At 42.0% G+C, this 16496-nt stretch overlaps 1 protein-coding gene across 1 annotated transcript in view; it reads left to right on the top strand.

Annotated features, from left to right (window-relative positions):
- Positions 1-16496, top strand: part of MAPK8IP1 (mitogen-activated protein kinase 8 interacting protein 1) — a 204275-nt gene that overhangs the window by 134947 nt on the left and 52832 nt on the right. Inside the window, exons 6-8 of the mRNA XM_053720289.1 lie at positions 347-422; positions 627-799; positions 6402-6508. Coding sequence (XP_053576264.1) covers positions 347-422; positions 627-799; positions 6402-6508 — 356 coding nt within the window. The remainder of the gene's footprint in view (positions 1-346; positions 423-626; positions 800-6401; positions 6509-16496) is intronic.

Below are 16496 nucleotides of genomic sequence, written 5' to 3' on the forward strand. Positions count from 1 at the left end.
ATATGTGTGTGTGTGTGTGTCTGTGTGAATATATATGTGTGTGTGTCTGTGTGAATATATGTATATTATATTAAAACTTTTTTTTATTACAAACAAAATGTTTTGTGTAGAGGGCTTTTGCTTGAAGAGAGATATAATTTCATTTAATTAACCAGACTACCTTTTAATATAGATTATTTTGCCTTTAATTGCTAGGAGGCATTAGGTGTTTTTTCAATTCTTTTTACCTAGAAGTCTTTATATCTGTCATTTTATTTATCTTTTTGGCTATCTGAATGGACTGAGATTTGGGGTTTTCTTTGGATAAATTTATATTTTTGTGGCCTCAGTGTCTAACTTTTGCCAGGTGCAGACTCCTTTGGGTTATTTTCGTGCCTAATAAATGGTGAGGAGCGAGAACAGACACACAGAGCGGTATTCAGGTAATCTCTTGTGACTTATTAACCTGCCAGTCTTGTCTCCATTTTGTGCCTCTACCTCCCGCCTCTATTCTAGTTGCCCCCTTGCCTTGTTCTTCTTGTAACCACCTCCTTACTCAGATGTCTCCTCCTCCCCAACTGTCACTTGCTGTTCATCAACTCAGTATCCTCTCATACTTTTTATAAATGGACACTGGTTGGCTGCAGGTTTATGCCTCGTCACCCTGGGGAGCTGGAGCTGGAGGCAGAGGACCCACTCCTTGTAGAGGTTCAAGCGGACGATTACTGGTATGAGGCATATAACATGCGGACTGGGGAACATGGCATCTTTCCAGCTTACTATGCAGTCCAGGTTGTCAAGGAGCCAGAGCATGAAGCAGGTAAGGGGGTAATTACCTGTATATGGTGCTATCTGCAAACTGATCCAGCTCACACTCTGCGTATATCTCTACAAAAAGATCATCCCCCAATTTGATCACTGTATCCTCCACCTAAGTATCCTCCCCTTAGTTGGTTTACTATTTTCCCTACAAAAAGATCCTCCCCTCAATCTAATTACTGCATCCTCTACAGATGGATCTTTCTCTCGATCTGCTCACTGCTTTATCTACAAACAGATTCTCCCCTTAGTTGTTTCACTGCATCCTCTGGAAAATGATCATCCCCTTAAACTGCTCATTGTATCCTGTGCTAACGTATCCTTGCCGCTAACTCTACACTGCACCCTGTGCTAACATATCCTCACTGCTAACTGTACACTGCACCCTGTGCTAACATATCCTCACCGCTAACTGTACACTGCATCCTGTGCTAACGTATCCTCACCGCTATCTGTACACTGTATCCTGTGCCAACGTATCCTCGCCGCTAACTCTACACTGCACCCTGTGCTAAAATATCCTCACTGCTAACTGTACACTGCACCCTGTGCCAACGTATCCTCACCGCCATCTGTACACTGTATCCTGTGCTAACGTATCCTCACCGCTATCTATACACTGCACCCTGTGCTAACGTATCCTCATCGCTATCTGTACACTGCATCCTGTGCTAACATATCCTCACCGCTAACTGTACACTGCACCCTGTGCTAACATATCCTCATCGCTATCTGTACACTGTATCCTGTGCCAACATATCCTCATCGCTATCTGTACACTGTATCCTATGCTAGCATATCCTCACCGCTATCTGTACACTGTATCCTGTGCTAACGTATCCTCATCGCTATCTGTACACTGCATCCTTTGCTAACATATACTCACCGCTATCTATACACTGTATCCTATGCTAGCATATCCTCACCGCTATCTGTACACTGTATCCTGTGCTAACGTATCCTCACCGCTATCTGTACACTGCATCCTGTGCTAACATATCCTCACCCATATCTGTACACTGTATCCTGTGCTAACGTATCCTCACCGCTATCTGTAAACTGTATCCTGTGCTAACGTATCCTCACCGATATCTGTACACTGCATCCTGTGCTAACATATCCTCACCGCTAACTGTACACTGCACCCTGTGCTAACATATCCTCACCGCTAACTGTACACTGCACCCTGTGCTAACGTATCCTCACTGCTATCTGTACACTGCACCCTGTGCTAACGTATCCTCACCGCTATCTGTACACTGTATCTTGTGCTAACGTATCCTCACCGCTATCTGTACACTGTATCCTATTCTAACATATACTCACCGCTATCTGTACACTATCTTGTGCTAACGTATCCTCACCGCTATCTGTACACTGTATCCTGTGCTAACGTATCCTCACCGCTATCTGTACACTGTATCCTATGCTAACGTATCCTCACCGCTATCTGTACACTGTATCCTGTGCTAACGTATCCTCACTGATATCTGTACACTGTATCCTGTGCTAACGTATCCTCACCGCTATCTGTACACTGTATCCTGTGCTAACATATCCTCACCGCTATCTGTACACTGTATCCTGTGCTAACGTATCCTCACTGCTATCTGTACACTGTATCCTGTGCTAACGTATCCTCACCGCTATCTGTACACTGTATCCTGTGCTTAAGTATCCTCACAGCTATCTGTACACTGTATCCTGTGCTAACGTATCCTCACTGCTATCTGTACACTGTATCCTGTGCTAACGTATCCTCACCGCTATCTGTACACTGTATCTTGTGCTAACGTATCCTCACCGCTATCTGTACACTGTATCCTGTGCTAACATATCCTCACCGCTATCTGTACACTGTATCCTGTGCTAACATTCCTGTGCTAACATATCCTCACCGCTATCTGTACACTGTATCCTGTGCTAACGTATCCTCACCACTATCTGTACACTGTATCCTGTGCTAACATATCCTCACCGCTATCTGTACACTGTATCCTGTGCTGACGTATCCTCACCGCTATCTGTACACTGTATCCTGTGCTAACATATCCTCACCGATATCTGTACACTGTATCCTGTGCCAACATATCCTCACCGCTATCTGTACACTGCATCCTGTGCTAACATATCCTCACCGCTATCTGTACACTGTATCCTGTGCTAACGTATCCTCACCGCTATCTGTACACTGTATCCTGTGCTAACATATTCTCACCGCTATCTGTACACTGTATCCTGTGCTAACGTATCCTCACCGCTATCTGTACACTGTATCCTGTGCTAACGTATCCTCACCGATATCTGTACACTGCATCCTGTGCTAACATATCCTCACCACTAACTGTACACTGCACCCTGTGCTAACGTATCCTCACCGCTATCTGTACACTATATCCTGTGCTAACATATCCTCATCGCTATCTGTACACTGCATCCTGTGCTAACGTATCCTCACCGCTATCTGTACACTGTATCCTGTGCTAACGTATCCTCACCGCTATCTGTACACTGTATCCTGTGCTAACATATCCTCACCGCTATCTGTACACTGTATCCTGTGCTAACGTATCCTCACCGCTATCTGTACACTGTATCCTGTGCTAACGTATCCTCACCGATATCTGTACACTGCATCCTGTGCTAACATATCCTCACCGCTAACTGTACACTGCACCCTGTGCTAACGTATCCTCACCGCTATCTGTACACTGTATCCTGTGCTAACATATCCTGATCGCTATCTGTACACTGTATCCTGTGCTAACATATCCTCACCGCTATCTGTACACTGTATCCTGTGCTAACATATCCTCATCGCTATCTGTACACTGTATCCTGTGCTAACGTATCCTCACCGCTATCTGTACACTGTATCCTGTGCTAACGTATCCTCACCGATATCTGTACACTGCATCCTGTGCTAACATATCCTCACCGCTAACTGTACACTGCACCCTGTGCTAACATATCCTCATCTCTATCTGTACACTGTATCCTGTGCTAACATATCCTCATCTCTATCTGTACACTGTATCCTGTGCTAACGTATCCTCATCGCTATCTGTACACTGTATCCTGTGCTAACATATCCTCATCTCTATCTGTACACTGTATCCTGTGCTAACGTATCCTCACCGCTATCTGTACACTGCATCCTGTGCTAACGTATCCTCACCACTATCTGTACACTGTATCCTGTGCTAACGTATCCTCACCCCTATCTGTACACTGTATCCTGTGCTAACGTATCCTCACCGCTATCTGTACACTGTATCCTATGCTAACGTATCCTCACCGCTATCTGTACACTGCACCCTGTGCTAACATATCTTCACCGCTATCTGTACACTGTATCCTGTGCTAACATATCCTCACCACTATCTGTACACTGTATCCTGTGCTAACGTATCCTCACCGCTATCTGTACACTGTATCCTGTGCTAACGTATCCTCACCGCTATCTTTACACGGTTTTCTGTGCAAAGAAATCGTCACCGCTGTCTGTACACTGCATCCTGTGCTAACAAATGCGTACCTCAATCTATACACTGTATCTTATGCACTTTATACATCCTACACCCTGCAAGAACACACTTTATACATCACACACCCTGCAAGAACACACTTTATACATCACACACCCTGCAAGAACACACTTTATACATCACACACCCTGCAAGAACACACTTTATACATCACACACCCTGCATGAACACACTTTATACATCACACACCCTGCAAGAACACACTTTATACATCACACACCCTGCATGAACACACTTTATACATTATAGAACCTGCATAAACACACGTTATACATCACACACCCTGCATGAACACACATCAAACAGCACACACCCTGTAAGAACACACATCATACAGCACACACCCTGCATGAACACACTTTATACATCACACAGCCTGCAAGAACACACGTTATACATCACACACCCTGCAAGAACACGTTATACAGCACACACCCTGAAAAAACGCACGTTATACATCACATTCCCTGCAAGAACACACGTTATACATCACACTCCCTGCAAGAACTCACATCATACAGCACACACCCTGCAGAACACACGTTATACATCACACTCCCTGCAAGAACACACGTTATACATCACACTCCCTGCAAGAACACACATCATACATCACACTCCCTGCAAGAACACACATCATACAGCACACACCCTGCAGAACACACGTTATACATCACACTCCCTGCATGAACACACTTTATACATCACACACCGTGCAAGAACACACTTTATACATCACACACCCTGCAAGAACACACTTTATACATCACACACCCTGCAAGAACACACTTTATACATCACACACCCTGCAAGAACACACTTTATACATCACACACCCTGCAGAACACACTTTATACATCACACACCCTGCAAGAACACACTTTATACATCACACACCCTGCAAGAACACACTTTATACATCACACACCCTGCAAGAACACACTTTATACATCACACACCCTGCAGAACACACTTTATACATCACACACCCTGCAGAACACACTTTATACATCACACACCCTGCAAGAACACACTTTATACATCACACACCCTGCAAGAACACACTTTATACATCACACACCCTGCAAGAACACACTTTATACATCACACACCCTGCAGAACACACTTTATACATCACACACCCTGCAAGAACACACTTTATACATCACACACCCTGCAGAACACACTTTATACATCACATACCCTGCAAGAACACACTTTATGCATCACACACCCTGCATGAACACACTTTATACATCACACACCCTGCAAGAACACACTTTATACATCACACACCCTGCATGAACACACTTTATACATCACACACCCTGCAAGAACACACTTTATACATCACACACCCTGCAAGAACACACTTTATACATCACACACCCTGCAGAACACACTTTATACATCACACTCCCTGCAAGAACTCACATCATACATCACACACCCTGCAGAACACGTTATACATCACATACCCTGCAAGAACACACTTTATACATCACACACCCTGCAAGTACACACTTTATACATCACACACCCTGCAAGAACACACTTTATACATTATACACCCTGCATGAACACACTTTATACATCACACACCCTGCAAGAACACACTTTATACATCACACACCCTGCAGAACACACTTTATACATCACACACCCTGCAGAACACACTTTATACATCACACTCCCTGCAAGAACTCACATCATACATCACACACCCTGCAGAACACACGTTATACATCATACACCCTGCAAGAACACACGTTATACATCATACTTCCTGCAAGAACATACATCACACACCCTGCTACTTGCTCCTTTGCACATGACACACCCTGCTAGTTTTTTTTTGTAAATGACACACCCCGCTAGTTCCTTTTTTTGTACATCACACACTCCGCTAGTTCCTTTTTTGTACATCACACACTCCGCTAGTTCCTTTTTTGTACATCACACACCCTGCTCAGTTCTCCATCTGCATATTATTTCTTTTAGCATGGCACCTTGGTAGGCTGTCCTGCTTCTCTGATATTTTTTTTGTATCCTCAGCATGTAGAGGTCCTAATTGGGTGGATCAATTTTGGGTGAAGTTTCTGGGCTCTGTGCAGGTTCCGTACCACAAGGGGACTGACGTACTATGCACAGCCATGCAAAAGGTAACCTTCCCTGTAGAATGTGGTGTCTTCCATTCTATGCTCTGTGTGAAGCATATTGCATTTGTATCATGGACAAATGTAGGATGCGAATGCATGTAAATCTAAATGATGATGTACTATAATGTATTTTACACAAAAAAAAAAAGGTGAGCTCTCTACTTAAAGGGACAGTTCACTCAAAAAATTCTCCCTTTAATTTGTTTCCAATGATCCACTTTACCTGCTGGAGTGTATTAAATTGTTTACAAGTATTTCCATTACCCTTATATTGGCATTTGAAATAGTTGATTTAGCCTGTGGTATCCCCACCTATTCTGAAAGTTTTTGGCCTTAAGGCTAATCTGTGTAAACACAGCCAGCAGAATAAATTACACTCCCAATGGGGTATAGAAGAGATAAGGTAACAAAATGTTAATTTTCCATTGTTCTCTCCAAGTATTGATGATTGGTTTGTGGACGGATATAAGATAAAGAAGCTTGTATGTGATAAAGTAATGAGATCTGAATATACCTATAAGCTCACCATATTTTATTAGGTTGTGGTTTCAAAACACAAAATCAGCTACATTCATATACACAAATAAGCCTTAAAAAGCAAATCTCATACATTTTATACTCTGCAGATGTTATGAAATTGGAATTGGAAACACATTAAGGGAATAACAATTTTATAGTATACTGCCCCTTTAAAGGGACAGTCTACTCCAGAATTGTTATTGTTTGAAAAGAGATAATCCCTTTATTACCCATTCCCCAGTTTTGCATAACCAAGAATGTTCTATTAATATACTTTCCATCTAATATGAGGAGAGTCCACGGCTTTATTCATTACTTGTGGGAAATACAGAACCTGGCCACTAGGAGGAGGCAAAGACACCCCAGCAAAAGGCTTAAATACCTCCCCCACTCCCCTCATCGCCCAGTCATTCTTAGCCTTTCGTCACAGGAGGTTGGCAGAGAAGTGTCAGAAGATTGAAGATAGTCTCTCATGAAGGGTAGTACTCTTCGAGATGGGACTGGAGTTTTAAGTAATCCTGTCGGCCTCTCAGTGAGAGTCTGCAGATGCAGGGAGAGTCTTTCTGCGAAACCATCCCGACTCATATTAACAGCTCCTAAAGCAATCAGCGTTGATGAGTTTCGCTGCCTGCTTTCTTCACTCAAGTCAATGTCAGGAGTGATGCTACCATCTGTCAAACTTGAGAGGCGGTGTTCCTGTTCCACGGCGTTGATTCTGGTAAGATCATTTCATTTTTTTTTTTATATGTAATGATAGCGCAAGAAGACAGGGTCACAGTGTGGCTCCTTTTATCTGTATAGGATCAAGGGTTAATATTTCCGGAAGGTGATTATTGAACAGGGGGGCATGTATACATGATTGTTTTTTGTGTTTTGCTGTGACATGTGTGAGATGTGGCTTGGGCAATGTAAAACAGTCAAGCTTTTCCTTCCTTGGATTACTGCACAGCCTGTTTAGTTTGCGTGCTTTTTCTTGGCTGCAGGGGCGGTCCTGCACAGCACTCCATGTGACCGGGTATAGCTTCTTCCTCTTCCTTTCCTGACCGTCGGTTGCAGGAGAAGAAAGCGAGTTTCTCTGTGGGCCTGGGTCATAGGAGTTGGTGAGTGCCCCGGCCATTGGGAGTATAAAGATGCCATTTAATTCTTGTTAAAGTCCATATTAAAGGCGCAATATATGGAGGACTCTGATATGTTAGAGGGTACTCCCTCTTTACCTAAATCTGATGCCTGTGTTTATTGTGAGGAGGCTTCAGTATACCCGCCTGCTCAACTATGTTTCACATGCCTCAATAAGATAGTGATATCTAAATGAAATAAGATGTTTAGTACCACTGAGCCGTCCACCTCTGAGGGCTCTCCGTCCTGCGAGGTGCATTCCCTACATTCATCTCCGATTACACATGCAGCTCCCCAGTGCACTTCTAATCCTCCTGCGGGAGGGGCCATGCTGCCGTCTGATTTTGCTGAGCAGTTGCAAACGGCGGTGTCTGCGGTCTTTAGTGCTTTACCTCACCAGGCTAAGCGCAAGCGAAAGGTTAAACATTGCTATCCTTCCCAGGGGTCATCTACTCCGTTGGATGTATCTGAGACTAGATTATCCGCTGATGCAGAGGATTCCGATACTTCTGAGGACTCTCTCTGGTTTGGAATCTGCGGCCTCTAAAGCTCCGGCTGCAGAGGAACCAGACTTTAGGTTTAGGATGCAGAACTTATGCTTTTTATTAAAAGAGGTGTTGGCTACTCTAGAGGTTCCGGAACCGAAGTTACCGAAGGAACCTTCTTTTCCTAAGCTCGATAAGGTTTATGAGGACAGGGTAGTGCCCCAGACTTTCCCGGTTCCCGTAAGGATGGTGAATATTATTAAGAATGAATGGGAGAGACTTGGATCTCTTTTTTCCCTTCTTCATTTAAAAAATTGTTCCCGGTTCCAGACTCTCAGCTAGAAGTGTGGGAATCTGTCCCTAAGGTAGACAGAGCTATCTCCACGCTTACTAAGCGCACCTCTATCCCGCTTGAGGATAGTGCGTTGTTTAAGGAACCCATGGATAAGAAATTAGAGACCCTGTTAAGAAAGATGTTTCAACAACATGGAGTTCGTTTTTCAGCCTGCTGCTGCGGATGCTGTGGTGGCAGGAGTCTCTACCAATTGGTGTGACTCTCTGTCAGAAATGGTCGAGGTGGAGACTCCCCTCGAGGAGATACAGGAAAGAATTAGGGCCCTGAGGGTTTCTAATATGCAGATTAGTCGCTTGAATGCCAAGACATCAGGCTTTTCTGTTCTGTGGTTGAAGTCCAGGTCTGCTGACATGACGTCCAAATCTAGATTACTTTCTCTTCCGTTTAAGGGAAAGATTATTTTTGGTCAAGGCCTGGACTCTATCATATCCACTATCGGTTACGGGCGGCAAGGGTGCCTTTCTACTGAAGGATAAGAAGAATAAACCTAAGGGTCCTAATTTTCGTCCCTTTCGTTCGGACACGTCCCAACGACAGGTACCGCTAAAAGAATGGTATCAGTTCTTTCCTTTACTTATATGCTAACACAAAAATTACCACTGTCAGTATATTCACACATTATGCTTTTCACACTGAACACGTAGCATGGTCACACATCATATCCCCCACACTTTATATAGTTTATATACTACATGCTCTTTAATACTTAACAAGGTTTTATCACGTCCCTATCATGTGGGCGGACACTTTCGGTACAACACTGTATCAGAGAAGACTAAATTACGTCACTAATACACACCCATTGTTATACCTCATGATAAAAGATCATTCCTGATTTTTGCATGTCGGCAGTCTTCGACTATGACACTGTTACTGATATGTTCCTCACTTTAGTATTGGTTCATTAGAGGGCGCATCCTAAATAATAAGCCAGTATTGGCCCAATATCGCTGAACGCTCACGATTTTTGACTGATAGTCTAGCGATGCATAAAAGATTAAATAACTTGCTTGCTGTTTGTAGCCAATATAATCGAATGGTCTTGCAATCGCTAAACTTAACTAAACTAAATAAATAATCTTCCTGCGCTAAAGATCAGATAAAACCTGAGTGTAAAGCTAAAACTATACGGGTGGGTACAATAAATTGAATTGATAATTAGAACAAAATTTTGTTTATATATATAAAAATCTATTTGATATTTAACTGCCACTCAAGTAGTTAAAATTTATATAGACAAAATGTGCATAATATATAAAAATCTGTAAAAGTTTCAAAATTCATAAAGTACAAAATTCATAAAATACAAAATTCAATTGAAAAATAAATCAGAGTAAATAATACAATAAAAAATGAAGGAGGGAGATGGGAAATGTTAGTGGGTAAAGGTGAATTAATATAAAAAAGAGGTATTTTAAAATAAGTTAATATGCACAATAATAGTTAAAAAAAACTCACTTCACAAAAACATAGCAATATAACACTCAAAGGTAAAAGCAAAAGCAAGTTGAGCAGATGCACGCTCACAAGAGTCAATTCATATACCACACAGCCAAGTGTTAATTATTGCACATAGATAGGGGTTAATTATTTCACACAAAAAAGTTCTCTTTCATGTAGATGAGTCTAAGTATTGCAAATTAGCCTGAGTGCAAGCCGATAAAGCTACATTAGTATAGTTATTGCGAAATAGCCTGAGTGCAAGCAGACAGCGCTCTGTTATAAGCAAACAGAGTTTCGCATGAAGGATATTGATGTTGTTAGCAAACAATAATAGAGAGTTGATAGTCAAATAAAAGAGGATTTATATCCACTTTAAAAAGATCCTTGAAACTTTGTGTCTTTTTGCAGTGTAATCCGATGTTGTGCGTGAAAGATACTTTTCTGATAGCGCTCCCTTTGGGTATTCTATAGAATGTAAAATAAACTTTTCTCAGAAGTATATTTACATTCACACTTAAAGTGCTTATCCAAACTTACAGTTTTGATACTCCTTGAGCTGCTCGATTGAGACGCCGCGTCTGGCGTTTGCTGCAATATTCCATCCGGTCCTAATTCCGGGTAGTGAACACTGGAAGTCTGACGTATCAGACTATGGTAGCCTGACTGGGCCAAAAACAGATGCAACGCGTTTCGGTAGTAGACCTTTCTCAATCTTCTGGTTTGGCTGTTGCCCATGGTGCTTCTTTTATAGCGGAGCAGCGAGTCCCAATTTAAGACAAGCATTTCTCAAATCCTTATAGTTGAATATATCATATGGCCTATGCAATGTATAATCATACATATATAGTATATATTTAGATATAGAGTATGAAATTAGACGCTACTGGGTATGGAGGTGCCTTTTAAAAAACATAATAGATTCCACAAAAACTGAATTGTGGTACACAAAAAATGAATTGCGTTTTTTTTTTTTCTTCTCCAGCGCTCTCTCGTTCCTCTATTTTTAAAATCACTAAACTTAAACAAACATCTCATCTATGCAAAAGTTGTCAACCTATATTTCTTTTTTGACCTAAATAACAAGGTAAAGTATCAAGTAAACCATTTGCACAAGTCACCTAATCTGAAACTTAAGATATAATACTTTGCCAAATGATGAGTTTTTGTAGCATTTAAAGGTATGCACCAGGAATAATAACCAATGATAAACTTTAAATGGCTGTATGGTTATATGGAGACACATACTATGTTATTATGTAACCAGATGTTAATGTTTATTATATTTCCATGATGACTATGTTAATAATCATAATGATAAATTACAAATTGGATACATATGATTTGAAATTGCTATATGGTTATGTCAGGTTAGGTGAAGTCCCGAATCAGACCCGAATGCTAGAATGATAATTAACAACACAATAGCACACTGAGTATAAACCAGGACCTGACCCCACGACAGCCTCACTGGAAAAGAATAATACAAGGTTAGATGTTACTCATATAATCCAAGTAATACCACAAAGATGCTTGATTGAAGATAAGGGGTCAGGATTAAACGTAGTCAGGCAGGCAAGGATTTGGTAACAGTAAATCAGGCAACAAAATATCCTCAGGTTTGAAGGGGTTAAACAGAGACGTGGTCAGGCAAGCAAAGTTTGTTAACAGTAAATCAGGCAGCAAAGTATCCTCAGGTTTGAAGGGGTTAAACAGAGACGTGGTCAGGCAAGCAAAGTTTGTTAACAGTAAATCAGGCAGCAAAGTATCCTCGGGTTTGAAGGGGTTAAACAGAGACGTGGTCAGGCAAGCAAAGTTTGTTAACAGAATATCAGGCAACAAAGTATCAAAATGAGTACTCACAAAGCCACAGCAAGGAAAAACAAACGGGCATCAGGTGAAGGACACGCCGGAATTTGAACCTGGAGTGATGTCATCAGAATGGGACGGCTTCAGGGAGCGTGTCAACAGAGTGAGACAGCTTCAGAGGCAAAGGATGTTGCTAAGCAACGCAGCAACAGAGCCTCAGAAGCGAGGAGCATGGCATTGCCCCCCTCTCAAGGACCCCTCCGGGGAACCCGACCAGGCTTAGAAGGATTTCTCTTGTGGAACTGTTTCACCAACGTAGGGGCATGTATTTGAGAAGCGGGTTCCCAGGAACGTTCAGTAATGGGATACCCCTTCCAATGAACCAAGTAATACAAGCGGCTACCCCGTAATTTGGAATCCAAAATTTGACTGACCTCAAATTCTGAAGCGCCATCGTGAAGCAAAGGTGGAGGAGGTTTGACTTTGGTGGAAAAACTATTCTTCACTACAAGTTTCAGAAGAGACACAAGAAACACAGAGTGAATCTTCAAATTCTTGGGCAAGGCCACACGGTATGCAGAAGAACAAACTTTGGAGACAATTCTGAAAGGTCCGATGTATTTGGGTCCCAATTTAGTACAGGGTTGTTTAAGATGAATGAATTTAGTAGACAACCACACCTTATCTCCTGTACGATAAATAGGAGCTATACAGCGTTTGCGATCAGCAAACTTCATATACTTCTTTGCAGAGAGGAGAAGGATCTGTCGAATTTTATGCCAATGCTTGCAGACATCTTTAACGGCTCGATCAGCTTCAGGAACTGTAGAAGTACTGGTGAAAATAGGAAAAGTTATTGGTTCAAATCCATAAGCAGCCTTAAAAGGAGACGTCTGTAAGGAGGAATTGAGACGAGAATTGTGAGCCAGTTCAGCTAAAGGAAGAAGTTGGGACCAATTAGAATGTTGATGGTTGACATAATGCCTGAGGAAAGATTCAAGAGATTGATTAACATGTTCTGTTTGTCCGTTGGACTGAGGGTGGTGAGCAGTAGAAAGAGAAATGTTGATTCCGAATTTTTTACATAGGGATCTCCAAAATCGTGAGACAAACTGAACACCACGGTCAGAAACGATGTCCAAAGGGAATCTATGTAAACAAGTGACATGTAGGATGAATAGCTCAGAGAGCTTCCGAGCGGAAGGCAATCCGTGTAACGGAATGAAATGGACATTTTTGGAAAACCTGTCCACAATTAACGAAATAGTATTGTTTCCAGCAGAATCAGGCAGGTCTGTAATAAAGTCCATGGAAATGTGAGACCAAGGGTAATATGGCACCAGGAGAGGTTGTAATAAACCAAAAGGTAGATGGCAGGCTTGTTTATTTGAGGCACAAGAATGACAAGCTGCGATATAGTCCTTGACATCTTTGGACATGGATGACCACCACACATGTTGTTTGAGTTTCCATAATGTGTGGGTTACCCCAGGATGACCAGCTAAGACACTGTCATGGGCCCAACGAAGCAGTTCGGCGGAATTCTGGAGGTACATATAAGATTCCAGGAGGTAGTTTATAAGTAGAAGGTACCTTGGTCTGAGCTGAGCGTAGAGCCTGTATAGGAAATGAGGATAACTGAGCAAGAATACTGACAGGTTGAAGTATGGGTTCAGCAGCAAATGGCACAGAATCAGAAGATTGATACTGTCTGGATAAAGCATCAGCCTTAGAATTCTTCATACCAGGTACATAAGACAGTACAAAATTAAACCTTGAAAAGAACAAAGCCCAACGGTCCTGATGAGAGTTGAGGCGTTTAGCAGAGTGAAGATACAGAAGATTCTTGTGATCTGTTAGGATACGAAACGGTTAAGCAGTACCCTCTAGCCAATGCCTCCATTCTTCCAGAGCTAACTTTATTGCAAGTAACTCCTTGTTGCCTACATCATAATTTTGTTCCGCTGGACTACATTTTTTTGAGAAAAATCCTACTGGATGAATCTTACTGGTAGTGGTATTTCGTTGGGACAATACAGCTCCTGCCGCTATAGCAGAGGCATCCACTTCAAGAATAAATTGGAGTTCAGGAACAGGGTGACAGAGGATGGGTGCCGAGGAAAATGCAGTTTTCAAAGCTTCAAAAGCCTGTATAGCAGTGCTTGACCTATCTCTGCAGTTTTGGCCCTTTTTAGTAAGGGAAGTGAGAGGAGAAATTATATTAGCAAAGTGTTTTATAAATTTTCAATAATAATTGGCAAAGCCAAGAAACCTTTGTAAGGACTTAAGGGTGGTAGATCTAGGCCAGTCCTTAATGGCAGAGAGTTTATCAGGATCCATTTCGAATCTGGATTTCAAAATAATATACCCCAGAAAAGGAATAGGGGTCTGGTGAAAAGAACATTTCTCGAGTTTGGCAAAGAGATGATTCTCACAAATTCTCTGGAGTACTAACTTCACATGTAGGAGATGTTCTTGTAAGGACTCAGAGTAAATCAGAATATCGTCCAGATATATTATAACGAATCACTGAAAATTTAATTTGCAAACTGTTGGAATACAGCAGGGGCATTGCATAACCCAAAAGGCATAACAAGATATTCATAGTGACCAAATCTAGTGTTGAAAGCTGTCTTCCATTCGTCCCCTTTATGTATTCTGACCAAATTGTATGCCCCGGCCCCCGAAGATCCAATTTGGAGAAGATGGATGCGCCTTAGAGATGGTCAAAAAGCTCTGGAATGAGCGGAAAAGGATAAGAATTCTTGATAGTAATTTGGTTCAGTGCCCGATAATCAATACAGGGTCGGAGGCCTCCATCTTTCTTCTCGCCAAAGAAAAAACCTGCTCCTACAGGTGAGGACGAAGGACGAATGAAGCCTCTGGCCAAGTTATCTTTGATATATTCTTCCAAAGAAACGTATTCTTGATGTGACAGGGGATACGTTTCCCTTTAGGGAGAGGAGCTCCAGGTAATAAATCAATAGGACAATCAAAAGTCCGATGAGATGGTAACTCTTCAGCATCTTTTTTAGAAAACACATCACAGAAAGAATGATATTGCATAGGTAAGGATTCGGGAATATCCAAAACTGCTACTACTGAACTTGGAGCCATATGGGGACTCGACAGACAATGTTTGAAGCAAGTATCTCCCCAGGCTATAAGTTCCCCTTTAGACCAAGCGAAAACGGGATCATGAAGCTGTAACCAGGGTAGTCCCAAAATCAAAGGAAATTGAGGAGAGGAGATTACATCAAAACAGAGGAATGGTGGCTTGTTGAATAAATCCAGAACCTAGAGGTTGACCACTGACAGTAGTAACTTTGATAACTTGATCTTTTTCAAGAAGTGGTATCCAGAGAGAATCAGTAAAACTTGAATCAATGAATGTCCCTGCAGCCCCAGAATCAATTTAGGCTTGAACTTGAAACTTAGCACTTCTGAATTTCAAAGTAACAGGAACAAAAAGTTTTGGATTGAGGGAAGAAAAAGAGTTCCGGCTTAAGTCTGTACCTCTGTCAGAAGTTAAGCCCGGGCTTTTACTGGACTTGTAGAACAATACTTTAACAGATGTCCCTTAGTTCCACAATAAAGACAAAGTCTCAGAGTACGCCTTCTGTGGCGTTCAGCATCAGTTAATTTGATTGAGTCTGTAGAACCTATGGAAGTAGGTGCAGAGTGTGTTAGCAGTAGGATTAGGAGGACGGAAGGCAGGTGAAAAGTAGGTTTGGAAAAGGGTCTCCTGTTATAGTCTCTTTCCTGAAGACGCTCAGAATAACGTGTGTCCAACTTAATACATAAATTAATGAGATCTTCAAGGGATTCGGGTAGATACCGAAAAACAAGCTCATCACTCATCATTTAGATGTTCACCTAGACCTTTGCGGAAGGCAGCTCTCAGGGCCCCATGGTTCCAAGTAGTCTCAGCCGCAAAAGTTCGGAATTCAATAGCATATTGGGCTACAGAGAGAGAACCTTGTTTAAGATCCAACAGTCCTGCCTCGGCTGCTGCAGACCTGCCGGGCTTGTTGAACACTGAAGAGAAAACAGATACAAAGGAGTCCACATCATAAAGCAAAGGGTCATCTTTTTCCAGAAGAGGTGATACCCAAGCCAGAGCTTTGCCCTTCATGAGAGAAATCAGAAATGTTATCTTAGAGAATGAGTTAAAAAACACATGAGGGTTATTTCTGAAATTAAGACGACATTGATTTAGGAATCCACGGCAGTCTTCAGGGTTGCCGTCGTATTTATCCGGAAAGGA

The sequence above is a fragment of the Bombina bombina genome, chromosome 7 (genome assembly GCF_027579735.1).
Source record: "Bombina bombina isolate aBomBom1 chromosome 7, aBomBom1.pri, whole genome shotgun sequence".
In the NCBI taxonomy this organism is placed as follows: Eukaryota; Metazoa; Chordata; class Amphibia; order Anura; family Bombinatoridae; genus Bombina; species Bombina bombina.